The sequence below is a fragment of the Panthera leo genome, chromosome B1 (genome assembly GCF_018350215.1).
Source record: "Panthera leo isolate Ple1 chromosome B1, P.leo_Ple1_pat1.1, whole genome shotgun sequence".
Classification (NCBI taxonomy): domain Eukaryota; kingdom Metazoa; phylum Chordata; class Mammalia; order Carnivora; family Felidae; genus Panthera; species Panthera leo.
Genome location: NC_056682.1, coordinates 118904378 through 118914634, shown reverse-complemented (window position 1 = coordinate 118914634; position 10257 = coordinate 118904378). Strand labels below are relative to the sequence as shown.

At 39.6% G+C, this 10257-nt stretch overlaps 1 protein-coding gene across 6 annotated transcripts in view; it reads right to left on the bottom strand.

The window, feature by feature from the left end:
• Positions 1 to 7663: 7663 nt before the first annotated feature.
• SLC9B2 (solute carrier family 9 member B2) overlaps positions 7664 to 10257 on the bottom strand; it is a 51697-nt gene continuing 49103 nt past the window's right edge. For 5 of the 6 annotated variants that reach the window (XM_042935792.1, XM_042935788.1, XM_042935793.1 and 2 more), the window contains one exon: positions 7664 to 8067. In XM_042935792.1, the coding sequence (XP_042791726.1) occupies positions 7846 to 8067 (222 nt within the window). In that variant the 3' untranslated portion in view covers positions 7664 to 7845. Of the gene's footprint in view, positions 8068 to 9833; positions 9976 to 10257 lie in introns of those variants that run through there. The other variant, XM_042935794.1, reaches the window with a different exon arrangement.

The window sequence follows — 10257 nt, the reverse complement described above, 5'->3', positions numbered from 1 at the left end:
AATGAATCCCACTTGATCATGGTGAATAATTCTTTTTATATGCTGTTGAATTCGATTTGCTAGTATCTTATTAAGAATTTTTGCATCCATATTCATCAGGGATATTGGCCTGTAGTTCTCTTTTTTTACTGGGTCTCTGTCTGGTTTAGGAATCAAAGTAATACTGGCTTCATAGAATGAGTCTGGAAGTTTTCCTTCCCTTTCTATTTCTTGGAATAGCTTGAGAAGGATAGGTATTATCTCTGCTTTAAATGTCTGGTAGAACTCCCCTGGGAAGCCATCTGGTCCTGGACTCTTATTTGTTCGGAGATTTTTGATAACCGATTCAATTTCTTCGCTGGTTATGGGTCTGTTCAAGCTTTCTATTTCCTCCTGATTGAGTTTTGGAAGAGTGTGGGTGTTTAGAAATTTGTCCATTTCTTCCAGGTTGTCCAATTTGCTGGCATATAATTTTTCATAGTATTCCCTGATAATTGTTTGTATCTCTGAGGGATTGGTTGTAATCATTCCATTTTCATTCATGATTTTATCTATTTGGGTCATCTCCCTTTTCTTTTTGAGAAGCCTGGCTAGAGGTTTGTCAATTTTGTTTATTTTTTCAAAAAACCAACTCTTGGTTTCGTTGATCTGCTCTACAGTTTTTTTAGATTCTATATTGTTTATTTCTGCTCTGATCTTTATTATTTCTCTTCTTCTGCTGGGTTTAGGCTGCCTTTGCTGTTCTGCTTCTATTTCCTTTAGGTGTGCTGTTAGATTTTGTATTTGGGATTTTTCTTGTTTCTTGAGATAGGCCTGGATTGCAATGTATTTTCCTCTCAGGACTGCCTTCGCTGCATCCCAGAGCGTTTGGATTGTTGTATTTTCATTTTCGTTTGTTTCCATATATGTTTTAATTTCTTCTCTAATTGCCCGGTTGACCCACTCATTCGTTAGTAGGGTGTTCTTTAACCTCCATGCTTTTGGAGGTTTTCCAGACTTTTTCCTGTGGTTGATTTCAAGCTTCATAGCATTGTGGTCTGAAAGTATGCATGGTATAATTTCAATTCTTGTAAACTTATGAAGGGCTGTTTTGTGACCCAGTATATGATCTATCTTGGAGAATGTTCCATGTGCACTCGAGAAGAAAGTATATTCTGTTGCTTTGGGATGCAGAGTTCTAAATATATCTGTCAAGTCCATCTGATCCAATGTATCATTCAGGGCCCTTGTTTCTTTATTGACTGTGTGTCTAGATGATCTATCCATTTCTGTAAGTGGGGTGTTAAAGTCCCCTGCAATGACCACATTCTTATCAATAAGGTTGCTTATGTTTATGAGTAATTGTTTTATATATCTGGGGGCTCGGGTATTTGGCGCATAGACATTTATAATAGTTAGCTCTTCCTGGTGGATAGACCCTGTGATTATTATATAATGCCCTTCTTCATCTCTTGTTACAGCCTTTAATTTAAAGTCTAGTTTGTCTGATATAAGTATGGCTACTCCAGCTTTCTTTTGGCTTCCAGGAGCATGATAAATAGTTCTCCATCCCCTCACTCTCAATCTAAAGGTGTCCTCAGATCTAAAATGAGTCTCTTGTAGACAGCAAATAGATGGGTCTTGTTTTTTTATCCATTCTGATACCCTATGTCTTTTAGTTGGCGCATTTAATCCATTTACATTCAGTGTTATTATAGAAAGATATGGGTTTAGAGTCATTGTGATGTCTGTATGTTTTATACTTGTAGTGATGTCTCTGGTACTTTGTCTCACAGGATCCCCCTTAGGATCTCTTGTAGGGCTGGTTTCGTGGTGACAAATTCCTTCAGTTTTTGTTTGTTTGGGAAGACCTTTATCTCTCCTTCTATTCTAAATGACAGACTTGCTGGATAAAGGATTCTCGGCTGTATATTTTTTCTGTTTAGCACACTGTAGATATCGTGCCAAGCCTTTCTGGCCTGCCAAGTTTCAAAGGAGAGATCGGTCACGAGTCTTATAGGTCTCCCTTTATATGTGAGGGCACGTTTATCCCTTGCTGCTTTCAGAATTTTCTCTTTATCCTTGTATTTTGCCAGTTTCACTATGATATGTCGTGCAGAAGATCGATTCAAGTTACGTCTGAAGGGAGTTCTCTGTGCCTCTTGGATTTCAATGCCTTTTTCCTTCCCCAGTTCAGGGAAGTTCTCAGCTATAATTTGTTCAAGTACCCCTTCAGCACCCTTCCCTCTCTCTTCCTCCTCTGGGATACCAATTATGCGTATATTATTTTTTTTTAGTGTATCACTTAGTTCTCTAATTTTCCCCTCATACTCCTGGATTTTTTTATCTCTCTTTCTTTCAGCTTCCTCTTTCTCCATAACTTTATCTTCTAGTTCACCTATTCTCTCCTCTGCCTCTTCAAGCCGAGCCATCGTGGATTCCATTTTGTTTTGCAATTCGTTTAAAGCGTTTTTCAACTCCTCGTGACTGTTCCTTAGTCCCTCGATCTTTGTGGCAAGAGATTCTCTGCTGTCCTGTATACTGTTTTCAAGCCCAGCGATTAATTTTATGACTATTATTCTAAATTCACTTTCTGTTATATTATTTAAATCCTTTTTGATCAGTTCATTAGCTGTTGTTATTTCCTGGAGATTCTTCTGAGGGGAATTCTTCCGTTTGGTCATTTTGGAGAGTCCCTGGCGTGGTGAGGACCTGCAGTGCACTTCCCCTGTGCTGTGGTGTATAACTGGAGTTAGTGGGCGGGGCCGCAGTCCGACCCGATGTCTGCCCCCAGCCCACCGCTGGGGCCACAGTCAGACTGGTGTGTGCCTTCTCTTCCCCTCTCCTAGGGGCGGGATTCACTGGGGTGGCGTGTCCCGTCTGGGCTACTTGCACACTGCCAGGCTTGTGTTGCTGGGGATCTGGCGTATTAGCTGGGGTGGGTAGGCAAGGTGCACGGGGGCTGGAGGGGCAGGCTTAGCTCGCTTCTCCTTAGGTGATCCACTTCAGGAGGAGCCCTGTGGCAGTGGGAGGGAGTCAGATCCGCTGCCTGAGGTTTGGCTCCGCAGAAGCACAGAGTTGGGTGTTTGCGCGGAGCGAGCAAGTTCTCTGGCAGGAACTGGTTCCCTTTGGGATTTTGGCTGGGGGATGGGCGGGGGAGATGGCGCTGGCGCCTTTGTTCCCCGCCAAGCTGAGCTCTGCCGTCCGGGGGCTCAGCAGCTCTCCCTCCCTTTGTCCTCCAGCCTTCCCGCTTTCCGAGCAGAGCTGTTAACTTATGACCTCCCAGACGCTAAGTCGCGCTTGCTGTCGGAACACAGTCTGTCCGGCCCCTCCGCTTTTGCCAGCCAGACTCGGGGGCTCTGCTTGGCCGGCGAGCCGCCCCTCCGCCCCGGCTCCCTCCCGCCAGTCCGTGGAGCGCGCACCGCCTCGCCGCCCTTCCTACCCTCTTCCGTGGGCCTCTAGTCTGCGCTTGACTCCGGAGACTCCCTTCTGCTAATCCTCTGGCGGTTTTCTGGGTTCTTTAGGCAGGTGTAGGTGGAATCTAAGTGATCGGCAGGACGCGCTGTGAGCCCCGCGTCCTCCTACGCCGCCATCTTCCGGAACCGAAAAGACAATAACTTTCATATTAAAAAAAATCTCTCTGTAGTTCGGGGAGCAATAAATAGAAAGATGGTCAACTAATAGAAATAGAAGTGTGGTCAGTGATCTATTTGGTATGATTTAATTGCCAATAAAAATTTTTTTAATGTTTATTCATTTTTGAAAGACAGAGAGCGCAAGCAGGGGTGGGGCAGAGACAGAGGGGGACACAGAATCCAAAGCAGGCTCCAGGCTCTGAGTTGTCATCATAGAGCCCGATGAGGGGCTCAAACTCACAATCTGTGAGATCATGACCTGAGTTGAAGTCGCACACTTAACCAACTGAACCACCCAGGCTCCCCTAATTGCCAATTTTCTTTTCTAGTCCTACCTGTCACTAATTTTTTATCAACCCTAAGTGCCAAATTTTTACTGTATACCAGGCTTTACTGTTTCAAATTTTCCAATATGCTTGTCCTTTATCTAGTTGTTTCCTTCTTCACCTTACTCTCTAATATTAATCCATCAATTCAAATTGAAGGTCCAATTCACGTTTATCCTCCTTTAATTTTCCCCACTGAGAACACTATTGAATCATTCATTTGTATTACAGCTATTTGTACATATCTTATTTCCTTGTAAGATTCTTGAAGGCAAGTATGTGTTATTCGTATTTGTATTTTCCACAGTGTCAATTTCCCAATAGAATTTGAGTTCCGTGAAACAGGGCTCTTGCACATCTTGGTCATTGTATCTCTTGGCATTGAGCATAATGCCTGGCACATAGCAAGCATATTATAAGTGTATTTTGAGTGAGTGTATGTAAGGATTTTAAAACATAATCTCCATCAAGGTTATCTCCATAATCTCCAAGGATTTGTCTGTTTTATTCATTGCAAAATGAATATGTTAATATTACCAGGTGAACACATGCTTATTTGGAAGTCTCAGTATTCATCATATACAACAAATTTCTTCAATCTCTATATCTTCACAGAAGTCAAATATAAAGTGTTTGTTCCTTTTCACCCAACGAATTCAGTGGATGATGTATCTTTCTGAAAATAAGACATCTCCTAGAAGTGCAAGAGTAAAATGTAAAAGAATCAAAATAAAATGGATGTTTATGTTAAGAGTAGTTTCGGTTTTGTTCCTTGTGCTTTTCTGTGTTCTAAATTTTCTGTAATGAAAAGGTCTTATTTTATAATCAGAAAAAAATGGTATTTTTAAAGAGTGTAAAGGATGAGATCATTTGCAAATGTATGGTTGAGGAAACTTTGAGGACATCCAAGTTCAATCAAGGTTATCTGGAGTTAATATCAGAGAGAAAATATTGGAATGTGAAAATTACTTTGACCTGAAATGTAATAAGCCTCTCTTAAAAAAACAATACCTCTCAGAGGAGAGATGGATGGCACCAACCTTAGGAAAAGAAAAAGACATCATAGAACAAGAACTTACAGTGATTTCTTAGCAGTGCCTTGGAAGTATGACACCTTTGCTGTGGACTGTTTTCCGCCCAGATTCATATGTTGAAGCCTTAACCCCCAATGTGATGCTATGTGGAGATGGGCTTTTGGAGGTAATTACATTTAAATGAGGTCATGAGGAAAGAAAAGACACCAGAGAGCTTACATACTCCCCCTCCCCCAACCCATTCTCATCTCTTTCCCTATCACATGATGACACAGCAAAAAGGAGGCCATAAATGAGGTAGGAAGAGAGCCCTCAGCAGAACCTGATCATGATAGCACCCTCATGTTGGAATTCCATCCTTCGGAACTATGAGAAAATAAATGTCTGTTGTTTAAGTCACTCAGTCTATGGTACTTTGTTATAGCCGCCCAAGCAGAATAATATAGATCAAGAAGACTAAGATCGGAACTGTTATGTGGCAGGTAGTTTTCCTTTCTCTTTTTTTTTTTTTTAGAGAGGGAGAGAGCATGATGGGGAGTAGAAAGGGAAAGAGAGAGAGAGAGAGAGAGAGAGAGAGAGAGAATCTTAAACAGGCTCCATGCTCAGCACTCAGTATGAAGCCTGGTGGGGGCTCGATCCCACAACCCTGGGATCATGACTGGAGCTGAATTCAAGAGTTGAAAGCTCAATTGAGCCACCCAGGCACCCCTGGCAGGTAGTTTTCTATATTGGAATAGGATCCCCTCAGTGATTCAGTCGATGAAAGTTTATTAAATGCCTACTGTGTTTCACGCCCTGTGCAAAGTACTGTGTATCCAAAGATGACCAAGACAAAGCTCCCACCCCTAAGGAGCTCATGTAATAGGAAACAAGCATGTAAACAAACTGAAAAAAGATTATAAATGCTTTGACAGAAGTATGTATGGGGTACTTACATCCTTTTTTCAGGAACTCAGAGGTCAGGGTAATTGTTTCTATCTGTGTTGGGGTGGTGTAAGTTTGGTTGGCCTGAGTCAACACTCTGTATCTAGTTAACTCTGAGTTCAACCAAGTCAATAGCTGTGACTCATGATGTGGTGATAAGCCTGAGACTTCAGTTACAAACCCTGCATAGGCCCATACTGGACCATACTGGACATTTTTAGGCACTTAGATAGTGGCTGCCCACCAAGGAGAGGGAGGACAGAACCTGTTTTATGCCCTCCAAAATGGCATAGGCTATTGCTAGTGGCCAAATGGCCTCTTGCACCATTTCTGTACTGTGAATTTCCACTTCTAATTCTTCTTTGGAGCCTTGAATATTTATAACAACATTCTCATTTACTTATACTAATTGTATTTTGTATACGTTAACAAGCATTCAAAGCTGTTACTGGAGAAAAACTACTGGAGAACATGGGACCTAGCACTAACTACAGCAGCCTTTTGCCTCACATGCCTTTTGCTGTCTATGTTCTAAGCATCCCCCATATCCTAGCCCAGGCCTTACTCTGTCTGGGAGCTGTGCCTGAACTGTACCACCCCTGGATTGTGAGGGTGCTCCTGTTATGAGCCCCTCAGCACTCCTGGATTTTCTGCATCATAGCACATATCATATTGCTTTGAAATCTCTTATTTGTGTCCTCTACTAGACTGTCAGATCCTTAAGGACAGGAGCAATAATAGTTTTGATGACATGCCTAGGTCATCAAAGGCTTCCACTAAGTATTTATTGAAGGAATCCAGTTTCAGAGCCTGCAAAAGTAGAGGAACAGATGAGCATTAAGTTTATGTTGCTACCACCAAGGTGCATCTAACCAATGAAGTTCAGTTTGAAATATTTATCTGAACTTCGGCATAAATCAATCCAATCCAAATAAAGAGCAAAAACTAGAAGGAAACACAGTACCATAAAGCAACCAAAGTCAGGCTGATATAAAAATTGAAGCTATTATGGCTTCATATTATGTTAGCTTAATAAAAATTAAGTTGGTTTTGAACAGAGGTGAAAGTCATGGAGAAAGGGTCTGGAGCAGTAGTCTGAGGACAAGAGAGGAATGGATAGGCTTTATGCAGATCAGCTTGGTAGGATCAGAATATTTGTAATCTATTCATTTAACACAATCTATTCCTTTAATAAGAAAAGGCTGAATCAGGGCACTCCTTAAGGCAAACTCAGATTGGCCACTAAAATGGGAGACTCTGTGTTGCCACCTAGGAGACAGGATAAGGTCTGTCTAGGTGCATAGCTGCAAGAGGAAGAGCCAATGAAGATACTCTGCATACTTGAAATTTTGGTGGGACCAATCAGTTACAATACTACACAGAATGGTAGCAAGAGAGGTAGAAATGGAGTAGAGGCAGATTGGCACAGAAAGTGGGGGTAAAACTGATGGGGAATTGCATAAAGTGGGGGTAGAAATTAATGGGGGATTGCATTATGGTATTTAAAAATAAAAAAGAAAAGAGGAGTCAAAAATATATCAAGGCATGAAAGGTTAGGTGACTATGAATCATGAAATTATGACAGTTACAGTAAGTTAGAACAAGCTGTTGGCTAATAGAATAGGATACTGCACTTGATGTTTTCCATGTTAATCTTAAATTGTGGTAGTACATTTTAGTGTATATGTCCCTAAACAAATTAAGATATATGATGAAGACTTATTTAAAAAAAAAAAAAAAAGGTCGAGAAATCAGGTTGGAGTTGTAGAATATTACCATACAAATGGAAAGGATAATGGCTGAAAATGCTCTTTAAAGAAATAGCCACACTTTTGTTTCTATTACATTTAAGGTTTAAACATTACATATCTCAATATCCATCTAGATAAAGTAGCCTCTGGTAGTTGATAAAATTAGCTCTGGTAGCAGCTTTCTAATCATTATATTCAGCATTCTCTCTCTTCACCTCTAAACTTGTACAGAAGTCTCTTCCTGAACTTCTTCATTTTTATTTTGATGTTCAGCTTTCTGGAGAAGCCTGGGGCCCAGCAAACCGATGAGCAGACTGCCAATTGGGGCTGTGATGAGGATGGACAAAAATGCCACTGTCAACACATCCATTCCATATTCTTCCAATTGTTTCTCTCCATGTGATCTTGCTGTGTCCAAAGCCACAGATCCTATGGCAGCCTATACAAGTTTAAAGGTAACATTGTAAACATAAGACAAGCACACAGAAAAAAGGTGAATTATTTTCTCATTTGCAAAAACAAATGGCTTATTCTCTTGCTCAACTAAGAAAGTTCTTAGTCTTCCTTCAAAGCATACTGCAGTTAGTTTTGTCTGAAAACTCTCCCTGTCCTTGCTTGGGGAAAGAATAGTGATTCATATGTACCTATTTGCATAAGGTAGGGTTACAAAAAGTATCAGGCAAATATATTTCAAAACAAAAGGCAAACGCAGACTCACAATATTAATTAACTATAACATGATCTTATATACTAACTTCCTCCTGAGTAAAGCTGAATGTTACTGGTCATCTCATTCTTTTATCTTTAGAATTCTGAATTAAGAAAAAAAACAAGATGAAAAAATGCAGTGATACTGGAAGATGGTGAAGTTTTAAATAACAACAATAATAATAAAAGCCCATGTTGTATGTAAGCGATGAATCATGGAATCTACCCCCAAAACCAAGAGCACACTGTATACACTGTATGTTAGCCAATTTGACAATAAATTATATAAAAAAATTTAAACAACAAACAAAAGAATATGTTTTGCTTTAGAGCCTAATTATTAAACATCATGAAACTTGAAAATGTTAGGCACCTTCAAAACTTGAAATTAATGTTATTCAGTATTTAGTTAATTTTTGCCTTGGGAGTTGGTAAAATGTCTTATTTAAGATTTGGCTTTTGAAAAGCCTTACACAATTTTTGTTTCCTTTTTTACAGGCAAAATGCAGTATTATCAGTGCACATGGCAAAATAACATATTAAACGATCTGGTTATTCCCTTATTCCACAGAACACAACAATGTTAGCCTGGAGGATAATCAAACAGAAGAGAAAATATCAGTGTGCATAAGACACATGGCAGAGACTACTAATTGCCCGCAAATATCTGAATGCCCCTTTATCCTTCTATAATGAAACTCTTGAGTTTCAGCTGGTCAATTACTGTACAAAGAGACTTTTTTCAGCGTTTTTTTTACAACTAGATGAAGCTATGTTTCTAAGTTCTGGCCACTGAGAGGCAAGCAGAAGTGATAAATGCTATTAGTAGACTGCTCTCTAGGTGGACTCACGGGTGGAAGGCACACACTGAGGGTAGTAGCCACGCTGCCAGCTCTGGAATGCCCAGATAATTTATTTGAAGGTTCGTGGTTATTGCAGTTTACCTTGTACCATAAGTAATACAACATTTCAAGAATTCTTGAGAAGATGTGCACATACTACGATGTGTAGTTTTCAATTTTCTGTTGTGTGTGTGAGTATGCATGTGTGTTTTGGGGCTTGTACATATGCTGAGTTGTGATTTAAAATATATTTCTTATAGTATACATGAGCAAAAAAGTTTGAAAAACACTAATGTAGAAAAAACATATAAGACAGTTTTGTTTCTTGGGCAGTGGCAAGAGGAGAAAAAATTTTTTATACAATACTTACTTCACAGAACATACATTATTCAACAGGTTCTGGATAATGTTTCCTTATTTTATAATTGGCTTTGAAAGCAGGAAAGTGTCATTTTCCAAATGTTAATGTTTAGAAACAAATCTTTCATACCAAAGCTACTAGAGTGATTATTTGATATTTACCCACTAAAGTTACCAAAGGTAGCGAGGAAGCTGAAGGCACTCTGAGGGAGAAACTATTTCACTTACTGTACTATTAACCTCACAGTATTCTTATCCATTATGTCTCAGACGTCTTTGAAAGTCTGATGGAAATGAAAACTTCTCTGGAATAATGCCGAAGCTCACAGCCACACAAAATCTGGCATAGTTATAGAGCATACATATCCCCAAAAGCTTCCTAAATTAAGAACATCTGATTTTCATTTCATGAAACAGAAATGTGCATATTTAAACAACTGCAAAATAATCAGAGAAGAGACAGTTAAATCTTGTGTGCTATGTTTAGTTTGAAAATATGGAACATAATCAGAATTATATTACATTTGCAACAAATAATAATCTACACAGTTGTAATTTAATTAGTAACTAAATTCTATCAAATACGTGGTCAGTAATTTCAAGCACCTATATTCATGCCTTGCTCATGAGAGTGCACAGTTTTGGGGTCATGTGATTGATACATTTGACAGGAGGTTCGGCTAGTTTGAAAATTTTAATATCAACCAATAATCTAGGAA